Source organism: Marmota monax, unplaced genomic scaffold (assembly GCF_021218885.2).
Source record: "Marmota monax isolate L192 unplaced genomic scaffold, Marmota_monax_Labrador192_F-V1.1 WCK01_AAM20220418_F8-fsc00014, whole genome shotgun sequence".
Taxonomy (NCBI): domain Eukaryota; kingdom Metazoa; phylum Chordata; class Mammalia; order Rodentia; family Sciuridae; genus Marmota; species Marmota monax.
This window is the reverse complement of record NW_026695222.1, coordinates 22,685,487-22,703,750: the sequence shown is the minus strand read 5'-3', so window position 1 is coordinate 22,703,750 and position 18,264 is coordinate 22,685,487. Positions and strand designations below refer to the sequence as shown.

Genomic DNA, 18,264 nt, shown 5'->3' with positions numbered 1-18,264 from the left:
TGATACATCCTGTGTGATCACAGCCCCCCTGTATAGAACCATGTGCAGAATGAATTTCACTCCCCTGATCAGGTTATGCAGCTGAGTAAGGTGAGGGCATCTGTAGATATAACTGCGCTCCAGAATTCGTTGGTTTTGGCCCATTAGAAGGGTGATTGTCTTGGATGAACCTAATTGAAGGAGATGAAGAAGAAGTTAGAAATGTGAGAGGGCTCATGGAGGGGACATGTGGCCTGGAACTGTTAGTGGCACCCAAGGCCTAAAGCAGCCCCTGAGTGATAACCAGTGAGAGAAGAGAAACTTCAGTCCTGTAACTTTATGAAACTGAAGTCTGCCCAAACTGTGGGAGCTCTAAAGAGAACCCCAAGACGTAGAAAGAACACAGCTCAGCTGACATCTGGATTTTAGCCTGCGAGACCCTAAGAACAGTGCCTGGACTTCTGCTGACAGAAACTGCACGTTATAGATAAGTACTTTAAGATGCTAAGTTTATGGTAATTTGTTCTTCAGTAAAGGAAACTAATGTACCATGATATGGGCTGAATTGTGTCCCTCTGAAATTCACCTGTCAAAACCTTAACTCTAGTTATCACTGTATTGGGGAGTAGATAGGGCCCATGAAAAGTTTACAGAGGCCAGGTGTGGTGCACAGCTGTAATCTCAGCAATTTATGGGGCTGAGGCAGGAGGATTCCAAGTTTGAGGATAGTTTCAGCAATTTGGCAAGATGCTGTCTCAAAATAAATAAACAAAAAGGGCTGGGGGTGTAGCTAAGTGGTAGAGCACCCCTGGGTTCCATCCCCAGTACTGGGAAAATAATAAAAAAAAATCAGATGGGGTCATGGGGCTGGGAAGAGACACCAGAGTGTATTCTTTGCTGACATCATTGCACCAAGGAGAGGCCATGTGGGATGTGGTGAGGAGGTGGCCATCTGCAAGCCAGGAAGCATGCTCTTCCCAGAAACTGGCTCTGCTGGACCTTGGTCCAGGACTTCTGGCCTCCAGAAACTGAGAAAATAAATGTCTACTGTTGAAGTCACTTTGTGTGTGATATTTTGTTAATGGCAGTGAGAGCAGGCTAAGTCAACCCCACAAGGCTGAGAATATGTACTATCGAGCCCAGAAAAAGTTTGACCATCTACACTGCCCTCCACTTAAACAATAATAAAAACTGTCCTGATCCTCTCTCCCTTTCCTGTGCCTTCTAACCATTTATTCCTGCTACACTTGAGTCTGAAAAGCTCACAAGGGAGCTCTCTCCACATCTCCTGCCTGATTTTGAGCCTCCGACTCCATTTCTTCCCCTTCCCACCATGCCCTGGCCTCCCCTGGGAGTTGAAGGCACAGAGGCTATGCCATGCCTCACTCCAAGACTGCAGACTGGCCTCTTGGCCCCAGGCAGTGATCTGGGGGCAGGGTATATGCAGACTGGCTCAGCAGCATTCTTACAGGACTGAGGGAGAGCGTGTAGCCACCTCAACCTGTGCCTTTCAAGGTCAAGGTCGTCTTTCCAGTTCATTGCCATGACAAGCTAATGTAGTGGGTCAGTGTGCAAAGTGATCTAGTCTGGATTTGAAGACGGGCTTTGCTCTTTGTGAATTCTGTGCTCTTGGGCATATCTTTTTTGATGCCTTAGTTTCTTTGTGCATAAAATGGGGCCTTACGGTTGTATTGGTCTCACGGAATGATTATGGTCATGAATGGAGTTACTGTTGGTAAACACTTAGTACAGAACCAGAAACAGTTCAGTGCCTGCACAGGGTGTGGGTTGTTGCTGATATGCTCAGGTCTAGTGGGATTTGCATCTTCTCCGTAGCTTTCTGTCTCCATCTCTTTGCCGTAGCCTCAGGATGCCTTGCCCTGGCATCCCTACTCCACACCTGCTCATATTTGAATCCTGAGCAGTCTCAGTGCTTGTTTTGTACCCGTTGCTAATAATCTTATTTCTCTAGTGGCTTCTTGGCCTGTTCATGGTCTCTGCTCGCTCTTCTTTCTTATGTGGTGGTCTCATGGCTTCTTCTTAGTTATCCTTCAACTTCTCTTCTCTCTCTGGATATAGTCTCTGACTTTGAAGGAGTAGGTTGAATGCTCTTTAAAAGGTCCTGACCTCTAAGCCCTAAATCTCTGGATATAGTCTCTGACTTTGAAGGAGTAGGTTGAATGCTCTTTAAAAGGTCCTGACCTCTAAGCCCTAAATCTCTGGATATAGTCTCTGACTTTGAAGGAGTAGGTTGAATGCTCTTTAAAAGGTCCTGACCTCTAAGCCCCTCTGTAAGGCCTCCACTGGGTTCACGCTGGCCTCTAAGGGAAGCATGATGGATGGTCAAGGGTCTCCTGTGTGGGCTCCAGCCTGGTGACTCTCCATGAGTGAAGGTCCATTTAGCCCTTCATTGACTAAAAGTGAAGCCCAACCTGTGGGCTACACTCCAGGTACAGAACAGTGTGGCATGCTCCTGTTCTCTTGGATCTTTGGAACTTGGAGCTGGAGAGACATAGTGATGTGACCTCAGATGCTCCAGATCTGCAGGTGTCCTCTGCATTCCACGAGGATGGATACTTAGCCCTCTCCTAGGACTTTCAGTTGTGCTACATGTGCCAGGAGACAGGTGATTCTGAGCATCCTCGCTCATGGCAGATCAGCATGATTTCTGATTATGTTTATCAAAATTATGAGCTTCACTGAAGTAGTACCTACCCTGAAGAGCAACGGAAGGCAGATTTTCCACTTTTCATCTTTTTCTTCCTCCCTCCCTCCCTCCCTCCCTCCCTTCCTTCCTTCCTCCCAGTTTTCTATCTTCACTAAGCTCCAGTGTTGGACATTAAAGGCACAACTTTGTACTCTAGAAGCAGCAGGGTGAGGCTCAGATTCTGTGAAACACCAAGCATTCTTCAAGGGGGAGGGTTGGAGCAATGCTGAGCACCTGGGCTTTGGTACCACAGCTCCAGGCTAATGTCCTCACCCTGCCTCTCCCTGTGGGTGAGCTTACTTCTCTGAGCCTGTGCTGCTGCATCTGTAAGGTGGGTGCAATCCAATAGCAGGACTTGCCGTGAGGGTTAGAGATGGTGGAGGTGGGGCCTGCAGACCTTCTCACATCCAGCTGCCAATGAAAGGAGGTATTACTGTTATTATTATTGTATGTTTTTTTTCCCCAGATGGGCAAGTCCCTTATAGAGCTCTGGTAACAATTTCCCATCTATAAAACACAGAAGGCAATGCTTTTCTCTTAGAGCAGGAATTGGCAAACTAAGACCCCTGGACAAAAATCTGGCTTGCCACCATTGTTGTAAATAAAGTTTTATTGAAACACCACCGTGCCTTTTGCTTGCATGTTCTCTAAGGCTGTTTAGGCATTACAGTGGCAGAGTTGACTAGTTGTGACAGAGGCTAGGTGGCCCCAAAGCTGAAAATATTAATGTCTTGTCCTTTACAGAAAAAGTTTCCTTGCCCCTGTCTAGAGGGTTGTGCTGGAGCTACCTACATTCTTAGGTGTATAGATTTACATTTATATCTACAGAGCTCAAATACACAGTGCCTGGCACACCGCAGAATCCCAACAAATCTTTAGTTCCTCTTCTCAACTTAATTCTGCTCAAGAATACACAGGATCGTATCTGAAAAATGCAGAGGCAGACACATTTGTATTTTTATTGAATTCTATTTCTCTCTCATTTTCAGAAGAAGAGCTCATGTTTAAAAAAAAATTCTGATTGGCACTATAAACTTTATTTATGCTTTAATGTATCCTAAAGTATGTATCCTGCACTATTTTTGCTTCCCTTACAGATGCTGATATGCTATACATTACCAAATCTAAATGGATTTTTCAAAATCCAATTTCCTTGCTACAGTTTCCCATTTCTCTGTTGACTTTTTATGCTTGACTCACATCAGAGCATCTGGGGCCTTTGCCACATTTCGACCTCAACTTGCCCAGGGAGATAGCTCTTCTGTTTAGGTGTCGCTCTTCTGTTCAGGGTCCTTAGACAGCGGCTATCCTTCCCTGTCCTGCAGTTTTCGAGGTCTTCATCAAACCAGGTTGTGCCCCCGGAAGGCAGATCCTAGCTCCTGGGGAGAAGGTAGGATTTTTGTTTCCCATAAAAATGATTGTGGTGAGGTTGACATTGGTTAAATGGGACCACCTGCTCCTCATACCTGAACGGGGTCAGCATCCAAATGAGTTTCCTTAGGAAACCTCTCCAGACATCTGTCTTCCCTTGAACACATGCAGCCATGGTTGGGCCATTTATTTATTTATTTTCTGGTCAGGTGTTGTGGCCTCGAAGAATTGTACCAAAAGAGAAGCCATTTTTGAAGGAATCAGAGGCTCTGTGGTGAGATCCAGGGTTTGAATATTTCCTGCTTCCGTCCAGGGGCAGCATGGCTTCCCTTTGTTACAGTCAGGGCTTGGGCTGGTGGCGTGGCTCTGCGTCTCTGTCGTCCCTGAGAGTTCCCAGTTCCTTTTGAGGCTCTGGAACTTTAGACCTTACAACGGGAGGTTTCCTTATGGTCACCTTGTCCCTGCATCCCAGAAAATGATGGCTCAGGTGTGGGAAGGACCGAGGGCTAGGAGGTTGTGCCCCTCTGGCAGTGCCGATTGCTGTCAGGTTCTACAGTCCGGAGCTCACAGCCACTCTGTTTCTCAATCGGTCGACCCAGAGGAAGAAAACCCAGGGGTGACTTCTTGAAAAATACTCAAGTGTATTCTCTCTCCTGAATAGTTTTTAACACTTGTCTCGGAATCAAGCCAGACCAGCAGGGTGTGGGGTACCTAGATTGTGTCTTTGGGGTCCCAGTGAGTTGCTCTTCCTTGTGTGTGTTTGGGTGATGCTATCAATTTATATCGAAGAATGATTATAAGAAACATTTCCGTGAAATGGGCCATGCACTTGGGATGTGGATGTGGCTTCAGATATGGGGTGCTGTTTCGTTCCTGGATGTGAGGTTTTTGTTACAACGGTCCCTGCAGAGGAGCCTTGTCTGATCTAAACCCTTGGACTGGTTGTCATTTTCCTGAGTGATCTGATGTTTATTGCATGAACACAGTGTCCGGTACCTGGCCAATTTTTCCATTTAATATTGGGTGTCAGAAGCGCAGAGTCAAACCTATCACCCCCCTTTTGGCAGATGGGCGTGAGGGAAATTGCAGCACGGATTTGTAACTCCCTCCTCTGTCCTGCTTCTCTTTCCTTTCCTGTCCTCAATTTGATTTTTGTCACCATGCTGTACTTTTCGGCTTCTATATTTATCAGGCTTCTGCAGCTGCACCAGTGACCAGTTAGACAGCATCCCTTTAATGTTGTTTTGCTTTGGATCTGAGGTCTCTCCCCCCAAAAAGCTTGTGATTGGCAAGGGAGCAATATTCAGAGGTGAAACAGTATCATTATGAGAGCTGTGATCTAACCAGTGGATTAATCCATTTGATTAATAATTGGAAAGACTACTATGCTGGGGAGTAACTCCAGGCAGGTAGGGCGTGGTTGGAGGAAGTAGGTCACTGGGGGTGTGCTCTGGGGTTTTATATTTTGGCCCTGGCACCTCTCTTGCTCTTTCTGCTTCCTGGATATCATGACCTGAGCAGCTTCCCTCCACTGTGCCCTCTGCCATGAAGTTCTGCCACACTTCAGGCCTGGAGCAACAGAGTTGGCCAACCAGGAACGGAACCTCTGATACCATGACCCAAATAAACTTTTCCTCCTCTAAGTTGTTCTTGTTCGGTATTTTGGCCACAGCGATGAAAATGTTGATTAACACAGAAAATGGTGGTCTGGGTTCTAGGTTGACATAAATCTCAGAGGGAAATTACATCCCCCAACTGTATTTCCTGCATTGCCTGGAGCCCAGGAATGAGCCATGTGTCCCAAGATTCAGATGACGGTGTGATCAAGTGCAGGACAGGCGCCCGTTTCTAGAATAGAAAGTCTTCTCTAAGAGAGACACTGAAGTCCCATTGAGGGATGACAAATTCTGCAGAGTGGGATAGAAATGGCAACAGGGTCTGAATATCCCAAAGAGATAGTGGCTGAAGACAGAGTATAGGCAGCTTTTGACTCCACGCTAAGTGAGCTCTCCCATCCCTTTGGAGGTCCTCACCACAGAAGGCCTGGAACCCCAGTGTCAAAGGTCAGACTATCCTATCGTAAGGGGAAAGTGTTTGCTGCAGAATGAAATGAACATCATAGCTCAGCAGCTGGAGGCAGCATGCAGCCTAGGAAAGTCTAGGAAAGGTCTGTGAAGCAGAGATGTGCCCCTGGTCATTCGGGGAACAAGACCTGACAGCAGTCAGCTCGGGGGTGACTGCCTACCTGTGATTGTGCAGGGTTTGGTAGGTGAAACTCAGGGCTTGGAAGAACAGGTGATTGTGCTGTTAGCATTTATTGCCTAAGATTCACTTGGTGCTGTCTTAGTCCGTTTGTGCTGCTAAAACAAAATACATGAAACTGGGAAATTTATAAAAATAGAAATTTATTGCTCATGGTTCCAGAGGCTGGGGAGTCCAGGATCAAGTTTTCAGTAGGTTCAGTATCTCGTGAGGACGTTTTTCATAGATGGTGTCTTCTCTGTATCCTCCTGTGGTAGAAGGAGCAAACAAGTTCCCTAAGGCCTCTTTTATAAGGCATGGATTCCATTCATGAGGGCTCTCCTAATCATCTCCCCAACGTCCCACCTCTTAATACCATTGCACGGGTGTGGGGGCGTAGGTTTGAACATATCAGTCTTTGCGGGGACATGAAGACATTCAGTCTATTGAAGATGTTGTTCTGTGTATGGTGGGGAACACATGGGCATTTACAGGAGTGGGAAGGTGATGTGATGATGTCTCTGAGCATAAGGGGACATAGAGGGACAGTATGGAGTGTGTCTGGGAGACCGGCCTGTAAGCTGCTGTGGGAATCAGACCTGCTGCCACCTCCTGCCTTCATATATTCTATGGCCCCCCCCTGGACTGCCTCCATGGAGAGGCTCCCGCTCTTTAGAGTCCTGTTAATTCTCCTCCACTTCTTCCCCTCTCCCCTCCAGAACATCTGCAGGCACCTGTTTCTCTGGGCACACCACCGTGTCCTAGCTGGAGACTCCATTCTCTATCCCACATCTTTCATTGTCACCTCCCGGGGACTTTTGGCCCAAAGCATATGCTTAGTGAATCCTTGTCATATTGAGTGAACAACTTACTGTCAGACGTTGGATAGCTTGAACTTCGAGTTCAAAGGAGAAGCTTCACACGTTATCAGCATCCACTTTCCTGTCTTCCTGGTGTACGATCATTTAACTTCTCACCAGTGCACTTGCTGCTCCACGGAAACGTGGATTTTCAGAACGAGTTCACAGAGAAGGAGGTGGGCATCAAGACCATATTCTGTGCCGCTTGCTTTTCCTATAATCCATTTGATGGTATTTCCCTCCACATTAACAGGTGTGGAAACTGAGACTCAGGTGTTAAGCATGTGGGCCAAGCGTGCACAGCTTTGTACACCAAGGCATGGGTCCAGCTCTGCCGGACTCTGCAGCTAATGCCCTTCCTGCTGCCTCATAGCATCTCTCCATGTTGAAGGAGCAGTTACAGAGGCATGCCCTGGCATTCATTTTTCCTACTTAGAATGAGATGTTGCTGTTTACTTTCTCAGGAAGGAAGATTGAAATCAATGTAACTAGCCTTATTAACTTTTTAAAACAGGGGGCCTGCAGATGTGAGTGCCCTTCCTACGAGCACCAAAGCAAATATAAAAATCCAATTTGCTTGTCTTTTTTTTTTTAAGTCTTCTTCAGAGTTTAAAATGCAAAGCCGTAAATGAAGAACCCATGAGACAAGGGTAACGAACCAAGCCTCAGACGCGGGGATGTATTTACCAATATCTCTTTTGTTTGCAGGTGGCTGTTCCTTTGATGAGCACTACAGCAACTGTGGATATAGTGTGGCCTTGGGGACCAATGGGTTCACCTGGGAGCAGATTAACACATGGGAGAAGCCAATGCTGGACCCAGCAGTGCCTACAGGTATGCAATCTGTCTCTTTTGGGGCCGTAATGGGGAAGAATTTTCTTATGGATTGAATTGTCTGAAAGGGCATAAGATAACTCCATAGGTAGTGAGTTTCTCATCCTCAGAGAAGTTCAAACCATGACTGAGGGAATTTTTTAGGATGTAGAGAGAGTCATGTATCACCTGGATTTAGGGATCTTTAGGATTTCTTTTACCTTTGAGATTCTAAGCTCTTGTTTGACCAAGGGTGTCACTGGGTTTGCTTGGGAATCTGATAGTGTTGGGATTTGGGAGAGAAGAAAGATCTGGGGATCTGGGGGAAGATTTGAAGTCTGTCCCTTTCTCCAGGCTGCACAGACACGGGTTGCAAGTACATAGGGAAAATTCCACAGTGTGAGCATTACTCCAAAAGTCTATGTCCTGACCTTCTGAATACCAAGCTTGTCCTCACTCAATGGAGCCAAAATTCCAGTGCAAACTCCTGATGGCTGTCTGCATGAGGCGGGCTGAGGAGAGGGACAGCTGTTGCATTTTAGGGGGAATACCCAGAGGAGATGTGCTCATTCTCAGGGAGAACACCGGGAGACTGGGGTACCCCTGGAGGAGATGCATCTTAAAGAGATGAGACAAGGTAGCAAGAATTGCAACCTGGGAAAGTTAAGACCTCCCTCTGGCCCAGCTGGGTTGGTGGGAGGAGAGGGTGGCCTTTCTCTGTGGGTCCTTTGGGCTGAGGGCTCCCACAGCCCACCCAGTCCTGGTTTCCCAGCAGCCCCTCTTGATGCTGGCCTTGCTTTTCTTTGTCTCCTTGGCTTTCTCTGACCTTTAAGCATCTGTGTTCTTTGGGTGGCTCTGTCCTTTTTCTACCATGGGCCTCGCCACTCCCACGGCTTCTGATACTGTCTGTCCCCTGGTGATTCCAACATTCATGACTCCAGCCCACATCTCTCTTATGGGCTTTAGACCTACACAGCCCACTGTCCAGTGTCTTCTTGGCCACCTCTGGTGAAGGGGGTTTTCCAGGATGCCATTAAGTTGGAGGCAGAGAAGATGCTTGGAGATGTTCAGCTGAGGGTGTGGCCTCATGGACCAAAGCAGAAGGCTCCTGGATGGCTCTGATTAGAGGCTGTTGAGGGTATGTATTGTGTAAGTTTCTTTTGAGTGTTAGTGTAAGCCTTGGGTAGGATGAAGGTGTGCTGTAGTATAAAAAGGAGTATTTCAGATCTGTTAGCTTCTTGTTTCATATAGTGAAGTCATCCACAGCTGCACGTGCTCATGAGGAAGGTGACGTGGAACAACCTCTGCAGCTGTTGTCCCATCGTGATTTTTAACCAGGTTGACTTTAACCTCAGAAGTGCCTTGGTTTAGATGATACTCGTTCCTCCTGCTGGAGACACCAAGAGCCCCAAATACCTGTACTTTGAGCATGTCACATGTTCTCTGCTCTGCTGGCCATCTTTGATATTGGCTGAATAAATCTGGATCCTATAGTGTGTGTTATGTGTGTGCATGCGTGTTGACACGTGTGCATGTGTATAACGTATATGTGTGTAGGGATGTGTGCATGAAAGTGTACATGTGCCTGCTCTTTCTGCTCATCCTTGGCCCACCCGAGGCCCTGCAGGGTCTTGTAGGCTTCCCCAGCTCAATGTCTCCAAAACTGAGCTCTTAATCCTTCCTTCCTCCTTCCCTGTCTCCTCAGTCCCCAATGTTCCTTGTCCTGGGAAAACCCGCTTCACCCACTCGGCTGCTGATTCAGAACCCAGAGGGCAGAGTTCTCTCTGCTCTCTTCCCCCTTTTTCAAATCACTGCTTCACCCCTGCCTTACCCCTTGAGTGCATCTTGGGTGTTTCCAAGCCTCTCTGTCTCTGTACCACTTGCTGGTAGAGAGCTCCCCCGGCTCTTTTCTGGGTAACCAGAGAACTTTCTAACAGGCTCCTTGACTTTAATCCTTTCTCTATCCAGAAACCAAAGAGGTTATTCTAGAATATCAGCCTGTGCCTGTTCCCTCTTCCCTACCTGGTCTCTATCCAGTTTCTGCTTAGAGTCCTTCTGTGGCTTCATTGCTCTGAGAAGACCAGAGCCCCACTGCAGCCTTGAGGCCTTGACGTCTGAGCTGACAACCTCCGCGATCACCCTCATCAGTTCCACTCTCCACTCTGCTCACTTCACAGCGGATTCTGTCAGTTTCCAGAATGTTCCAAATCTGCTGCCTCAGGGATTCACATGGTCCTCTCCATGGAAGCTTCCCTCCACCCTGCCCTCCTGGTCTTCTTCTTCCTGTCTCAGTCTGGGACAGCTCCCACCCTAATGAGCCCCCCCACCCCCACCCCCGCACACTGCACTTTTCCCAATGACACATGTCATAGCTGGGTTATTTGCTCAGGGTGTGCTTTGCCCCCAGATGAGAAGCTCCGTGTAACTGGGGACCGTGGCAGTCTGCTCCCGCTGTGTCTTCAGTGTCCACTGCAGTAGATCCCTAGGTGTTCACCAAACAACGTCTTGCTGGATGGCTGCGTGGATGGACGGGCAAAGGGTCTTACTCCAGTGGCTTTGTAATGAAGGAATGAAAGGTGCACATCCTTTGGGCCTCGCTCTTTTCCCCTTTGCTACTGTCCTTCCCATTTTACAGATCAGAAAGCCAGTGCTCTGAGCTGCCGAGTGAGATGGCTGCTCTTTGCTCAGGCCGCTGTGTCTCCCCAGAGACGAGATGCTAACTTCTAATCTTAATTTTCTCAGTCCCTCATTACAGCAGAGTGTCATTTCATAAATATTGGATTGTGCTAATACAATCTTCTGAGCTGTTCTAAATAGAGGCATTTGATAACGATCACTGGAATTATTCTGTCATGACGTGCCTGTGGATTCCAGGGCCGCGGTGCTGCTTAGGCAGAGAGCATAAAAGCGAATTTGGATTAGGCGGAACTGTTTGTTCTTCTCTTGGGCAAAGGCTGGAATCTGACTCTCTCTCTCTCTCTCTCTCTCTCTCTCTCTCTTAAACCGAGCCATTTCCATCTCTCCTGAAATCTCATTTGAGTCTGTTGATTCAGATGTTCCATAGCCTTTTATGGACCCCCTGTGTGAGAGAGACAAGCTCTGTGCTGTTCTTGATCAGGGTAAATCAGAACATGTCATTTTATCACTTAATCCCTCCAGTGGCCTGGCACATAGGATGAAATCTCCACTCCTCTTCATGCCAGTAAGCTCCCCACAATCTAGTGTCATCTGCAAGACCCCTTTCTTCTCTCTCAAAATGCTCCAGACACACTGGCTGTTCTCCATTTGTTGGACATGTTGTTCTTTCCTGGCACAGGACCTTTGTACATGCTGTTCCCACTCATGGGAATGATTCTCTTCACTCTTCTCTTGGCCAATTTCTTCAGGTCTCAGCTCACACAGCTTCCCACAGAGCTCTTTCCTCATCTGTTGATCTAAAGAAGGTCTCCTTTGTTGCTCCACTGGCTATATCCTGTTTTTGCTTTTAGAAGCCCCTATCATGGACATTCTCACAGGTCAGCTTATTCGAATCTTATACCATAGCTGAGTGACCAGGGGCTTCCATCCCTTTGCCTCAATTTCCACATCTTCAACTTGGGGACCAGCCTAAGAGTTCAGTGGAGGTCTGTGTGAGTGTGGACTGTCTACACGGGGCAGGGCTCAGCTCCTGTTGGTTTTTCCAGGTCCTTTTCTGAAAGAGTAAGCCCACCTTAGGACCTGGCCCCTCCTCAGGCTCAGAGGTGCCAGATGCTGCTTTTCCTCAGGTGGTTGGTGTTGGCCAGAGAGGCCTTCCTGTCCCAGCATGCATTGCAACCTGGAGGGTTGGATGCCTCAGACTTTACCTGTGCCACGGTCGCGCTCCTCCTCATCCCACTCCCTGGGCCAAGCTGTCGATTGGGCTGGCATCCTAGGTTCAGACCTGCTTCCCCGCTCGTCCACCCTGACTGGACTCTCACAGAGGAATGGGGGTTGCTTTGCCCATAAACCCTCTCTCTGGATCTCTCTCCTGTCCATGGAACTGACAGATCTCCTCCAGCCTCCCCCATCTTGGTGGAGCCTGAGGAACAGCCTGGAACGAACCAACTGCAGAGCCACATGAAGCCCAGAGGCAACAGGGCTTGGGAGTTTCCCTCTAATGCCTGCAGGACATTATTTTAAGTGTCAGGAATGAAGGAGGGATGACGCTCAGGCTGCCCCCTGAGTTTTTGTATCTCTTGTATCTGCTGCATTTATATCTCTCATTGACATCAACTTCGCTCTGACCCCGAGCCCCTAGAGAGGCAAGATGTTAAATTTGAGTCACCACTGGGGTCCCACATTCCTCAGGTTCCGTGACTTCCTGGAGACTTAAGCCAGCCCTTGTGATGTCCTCCAAGGAGCTGGCTACCTGAGGTCTCCTTGTGATTCCACTGCTTCCTTCCAGGGCTGGGAGCCATTGTCTGGGCTCAGCCAGCCCAACTGCCCCACCCACCATCCCTTCTGTGGCCTGCCCCTCCTCAGGGTTTGCTGCTGAGCAGGGCAGGGCCAGAAAACCCTCTCTGTGGCCTTCCTGGGGTGGGGATTCTTCCCGAGCCTTGTTAGCCCTCAGAGGCACCTCCCTCTTGGCCTGGCTTCTCTGCAGCCCACATCATACTCTCTACAGCGAGTTTAAACTTAGGGGGGAAAAAAAAGAAGAAATGAGGGAATCCTGACCTCAAGCAGCATCTTCTCTGCTTCTCTGGCTCACGTGTATTTCTAGAGCAGGGAAATACAGGGAATTGCATAGTTGCATGATGGGAGGGAGGGCAGGGACAGGGACGGGGTCCTGTCTGGGAGAACACACAGGCGCACACGCATCAGGAGGTTTCAACCCGTCAGCCTGACGCGGCAGCAGGTGTGGGCCCCGAGGCGGTCCGGGTTTTCCTTCAGGCCCCTGGGCCTCGGCTGTGTGTTCCCACCTTGCTCTGACTGCTGAGGATATAGATAGAGGACTGGTGACAGTTATGGATAGAATTGTCCCTCCAAAGATGAGCTGAAGTCCTAATTCCTGGTGCTGTGAATATGATCTTATTTGGAAAGGGGGTCCCTATAGGCATAACTGAGTTATGATGAGACTGTCATACTGGACCCTAATCCAGGGTGGCTGGTGGAGGCAGAGGCACAGGGCAGGAGGCCTCGTGAAGATGGAGGGGGAGGTGGGAGTGATGCCTCTACCAGCCAAGGGGTGCCAAGGATCATCCTCAGACCAGGAAGGAAGCATTCCTTACCCTGAGCCTGTGGAGGGAACATAGCCCTGCCAACACTGTGTTGAGGCTTCTGTCTTCCATCCCAGCCACCTGACCCTACCACCAGCCAGGGCACCTCTTAGAGAACTTAGAAGAAGAGTTAAGTTTCCAATATTTCAAGAGCCCTGTGTGGGTTCTCTTCTAAGGAAGTTGGCATTGGCCATCTGTCCATTCCAACCAAGGACTAGATCCGGTATCTTCACATTTCAACTAATGTGCCACCTTCCCGTGAGTTCAAGGATATTGTCACCTCTTTATTTTGGAGAAGGCTGAGTCCTGGAGAAGGAAGGGGCTGGTCCAAGGTTATGTGAGCTTCGTGTGGCACAGGAGGTAGCTTGAATCCCCCATGGGTGAGAAATATACTACGTTCAGGGTGCTGTCATCAATTAAGTATCTTTTAAAATGATTCTTATTTGCAGTCATGATTTATGATGGCAGAAATAATGCATATTCTTTGAAGAGGATATGCACAATAGAGATAGCAACCACAAATGAAATGAAAGTCACACATGCTTAGAAACTCACATAAATATCTATTTTTCTATTTAATGCTGGTATTTAGCATTCTCTTCATGTCATTAAATATTCCTCAAAAGCATGTTTTCTGAAAGCTTCAGGGCTTTCTGTTCCAGTGGCTGTTCCACAATTTATTTAACTACTCTGTACCGTTGCATATTTAAGTTCCTCGTCGTGACTCCCAACTCGCGTGGTAGGGAGTGCCCACATACACCCCTGCGCTCATCCCAGGGGCGAATTATCAAGCTTGCATTCATATGTACGTAATTCTGTTTTCCCTTATGCACCAAAAACCCCAGAAAGCTGTGCATTATTTTTGAGATCTGGAGGAAGAATATCATCCACATGTTAACCACGTAGTCCTAGAAATTTGCCCATGAGTTGATGGTTGGGAAGTGTTTTGTGAATTCTGAAGCACAAAACACAATTCAGAATTGTGGGGTCCCTTGCATGTACCTCTTGGCTTAGGCACTGGATGGAGAATTGAGTTGAACTAGTATCAACCAGAGTGCTCCAAACGCTGGCTGATTCAGGTGGACGTCAGCTGTCAGAAGTACAATGGACTCTTCCATGGGACAGTATGAGGCAGGGTTGTTCATGGTCTGTGTACCAAGAGAGCTTCTGTCCCCCTAGGCAAGGACAACATTGTTAAATGAATTGCTCTTCTTTTTTTTTTAATTTTTTATTGTTGGTTGTTCAAAACATTACATGTTTCTTGATATATCATATTTCACACTTTGATTCAAGTGGGTTATGAACTCCCATTTTTACCCCATATACAGATTGCAGAATCATATAAGTTACACATCCATTGATTTACATATTGCCATACTAGTGTCTGTTGTGTTCTGCTGCCTTTCCTATCCTCTACTATCCCCCCTCCCCTCCCCTCCCCTCCCCTCTTCTGTCTCTACCTCCTCTACTGTCATTCATTTCTCCCCCTTGTATTATTTTTCCCTTTCCCCTCACTTCCTCTTGTATGTACTTTTGTATAACCCTGAGGGTCTCCTTCCATTTCCATGCAATTTCCCTTCTCTCTCCCTTTCCCTCCCACCTCTCATCCTTGTTTAATGTTAATCTTCTTCTCCTGCTCTTCGTCCCTACTCTGTTCTTAGTTACTCTCCTTATATCAAAGAAGACATTTGGCATTTGTTTTTTAGGGATTGGCTAGCTTCACTTAGCATAATCTGCTCTAATGCCATCCATTTCCCTGCAAATTCTATGATTTTGTCATTTTTTAATGCAGAGTAATACTCCATTGTGTATAAATGCCACATTTTTTTTATCCATTCATCTATTGAAGGGCATCTAGGTTGGTTCCACAGTCTTGCTATTGTGAATTGTGCTGCTATGAACATCGATGTAGCAGTGTCCCTGTAGCATGCTCTTTTTAGGTCTTTAGGGAATAGACCAAGAAGGGGAATAGCTGGGTCAAATGGTGGCTCCATTCCCAGCTTTCCAAGAAATCTCCATACTGCTTTCCAAATTGGCTGCACCAATTTGCAGTCCCACCAGCAATGTACAAGTGTACCCTTTCCCCCACATCCTCGCCAGCACTTGTTGTTGTTTGACTTCATAATGGCTGCCAATCTAACTGGAGTGAGATGGTATCTTAGGGTGGTTTTGATTTGCATTTCTCTGACTGCTAGAGATGGTGAGCATTTTTTCATGTACTTGTTGATTGACTGTATGTCCTCCTCTGAGAAGTGTCTGTTCAGGTCCTTGGCCCATTTGTTGATTGGGTTGTTTGTTCTCTTATTGTCTAATTTTTTGAGTTCTTTGTATACTCTGGATATTAGGGCTCTATCTGAAGTGTGAGGAGTAAAGATTTGTTCCCAGGATGTAGGCTCCCTATTTACCTCTCTTATTGTTTCTTTTGCTGAGATAAAACTTTTTAGTTTGAGTAAGTCCCATTTGTTGATTCTAGTTATTAACTTTTGTGCTATGGGTGTCCTATTGAGGAATTTGGAGCCCGACCCCACCATATGTAGATCGTAGCCAACTTTTTCTTCTATCAGACGGCGTGTCTCTGATTTGATATCAAGCTCCTTGATCCATTTTGAATTCGCTTTTGTGCATGGCGAGAGAAAGGGATTCAGTTTCATTTTGTTGCATATGGATTTCCAGTTTTCCCAGCACCATTTGTTGAAGATGCTATCCTTCCTCCATTGCATGCTTGTGAATTGCTCTTCTTAATAGTTGAACTTTCCCATGATACATCCTCAGTGCGTGTCTCCTGCCTCCGCTTCCTCTTCTGTCCTCTCTGTGTTTTGTTCTGGGAGTCCAGTCTTCAGTCCTGCTTGTGGATTTTGGGGGCCCTGCTGCCCAGGACTTTCCATCTAGGAAGGAGGAGCCTGCAGCCAGAGGCTGGTGAGTTGGCATGTCCAGTGGTCGTGGTGGTGTCCAGCCACGGTGTTTGTACACAAAGACCTTGTGGGACTTCTTGCTTGGGGGTCACCTAGAGCGGCTTCTGCTTGTTTATCAAGCCTGATCCTAAAACTTCCTTTTCATGATTAGCTTTCCAGTGTTCTTCTGGAACTTTCCTACTTTGAGACAGATGGTTGATTTTTCTTGTTTCAGCCACAAACCCTGCAGGTCACACCCCCATGCCTTTCTTGTACTTGCTGACCCTTTGGCTACAGCAGGCCTCCTCTTCCCCTTCCTCCTCCATCGGAGGCCTTCCCAATACTCCCTGCAGCACTCGCCTCCTCTCTATGCTGCTCTTGCTGAGTTCCATCGGCCGTGTTGTCTCTGATCCCCTACCAGGACTGGGTGCCTCCCCAGGGCATGGGCTGAATTCCTTGTGCCCTGCGTGGGGCCTGGCATGGAGAGTGGTCCATAGGGGCTCCCTGGTGTTAGGGAAGTCAGGGAGAAGGGATTTCAGGGGACCTTGGCGTTTGCAGGGCACCTGTAGCTTTTATGTTTGGAGCATCTGCTCTCAGCTTACCGAGGCTGGGGCGAGGATGGGCCACTTGGTACCACAGCCCAGTTGTTTGGGCTCTTCTGCTCTGGAGTTGAAACCAGCATTCTTGGGGCAAATACAGGACTCTGGTGATTCTTCCTTGCTTCATGCCAGGGCCTGGAATATAGTCACAAGCATGCGGAGGGACATGTAAGCGGCTTCCCTTGCAAAAACATGATACCTTCCAAATGGACCCACGTTCCTTTACTGTAGCACTTACATTGAAATGACCTGGATAAGCAGGGCTTCAAGTCTCCTCATTTGCTTCTGATATTATTATTGATTGGTTTAAAGCTATAAGTTCTTTGCTTCCCTTTAGCTAGTTACACTTTTTTTCTTCCGTCTTTAATGACAAACGATTACATATTCTTAAAAATGCTGAGTTGGTACTTATATGTTAACTCCCTCCACCCCATCTCAGCTCACCCCAATATCTCTACTATCAGATTGGAAAAAGAGAGGGGCAGAGAGAGAGAGGGAGAGGAAGAAGGAGGAGGGGAAAGAAAGGAAAGAAGAGGGAGACAGGGAGAGATGTTTGTGGAGAGTAATAGTGATAGGCGATTTTTTGATAATGATTCTTTTGTGTAAGTACTATCCTCACCACTTTAAATATAGCGACATGTTTAATCCTTGCAACAGTCCCCAGATGTAGATATATTTATCTGCATTTTTATAAACGTGGCAATTCAGGCATAGAAAGTTTGAATGACTTGCCCAAAGTCCTGGTTGACATTTGGTGGAGCCAAATTTGCCCTGGGGAAGTCCGGGTCAACTCTGTACTTCTTCATGAGTAGTAATGAGTAGGATCAGAGCTTCCCAGTGGTTCTGCCGTGGATCTGTTTCCCTGCCGTGGGGTTGAGAGATCTAGTTTCCACCTTGTAAGGCCGCAGGGTTCTCTCCCCAGTGATGTACTGTGTTTTATTCAACCAACACCCAGGAAGTGGCAGTGGGAGAAGAAAAAAAGTCAAAATGTTCTCACACACTCAAACTGAAGGGAAGATCTTTGTCTACAAAGCGCTCCTAGAAAAGAACTTACAAAGCTGCTCATATTATGGGATGGTCTCTCATGTATTCAGAATCACAAAATTAATTGGGAAACATGCATTAGCCTGCAATGACCCCAATCAATGCTTGTTTGAGATGTTTACGTGGATCACAGAATTGGTAAGAAAAAAAGCCAGAAAATTGAATACGGGTTTAGTAATTATCCCAGAGGATATGACCAAATAAAGATGAATGCTGGTGGTCATTAGAAACAAATGTCCTAAAGATGGCTTTGACCAGCAAAATAAAATCTTGCAGAAATAAGTAAATGGGAAGATACATCTATTTTAACACACACACGATCTTATACTGGATTCCAAAAGTATTGCATTCACAGTGGTGGCTTACAGTCTAGATCTTAAGCGTCCCCCAGAGGGCTGTGAATGGTGGCTTGGCTACCAGAGTGGCCTGTTGAGAGCTGGTGGGTTACTTTCAGGAGGTCTTTGGATCACTGGGGGTGAGCCATGGATGGGGATTGTGGGTCTCCAGCCCCTTCCTCTTCCGAGG

The 18,264-nt window shown here is 47.3% G+C and overlaps 1 protein-coding gene across 6 annotated transcripts in view; it reads left to right on the top strand.

Moving 5' to 3' along the window:
• Ptprt (protein tyrosine phosphatase receptor type T) overlaps positions 1-18,264 on the top strand; it is a 1,068,074-nt gene that overhangs the window by 254,772 nt on the left and 795,038 nt on the right. For all 6 annotated transcript variants that reach the window (XM_058575678.1, XM_058575677.1, XM_058575682.1 and 3 more), the window contains exon 2: positions 7,867-7,992. In XM_058575678.1, the coding sequence (XP_058431661.1) occupies positions 7,867-7,992 (126 nt within the window). The remainder of the gene's footprint in view (positions 1-7,866; positions 7,993-18,264) is intronic.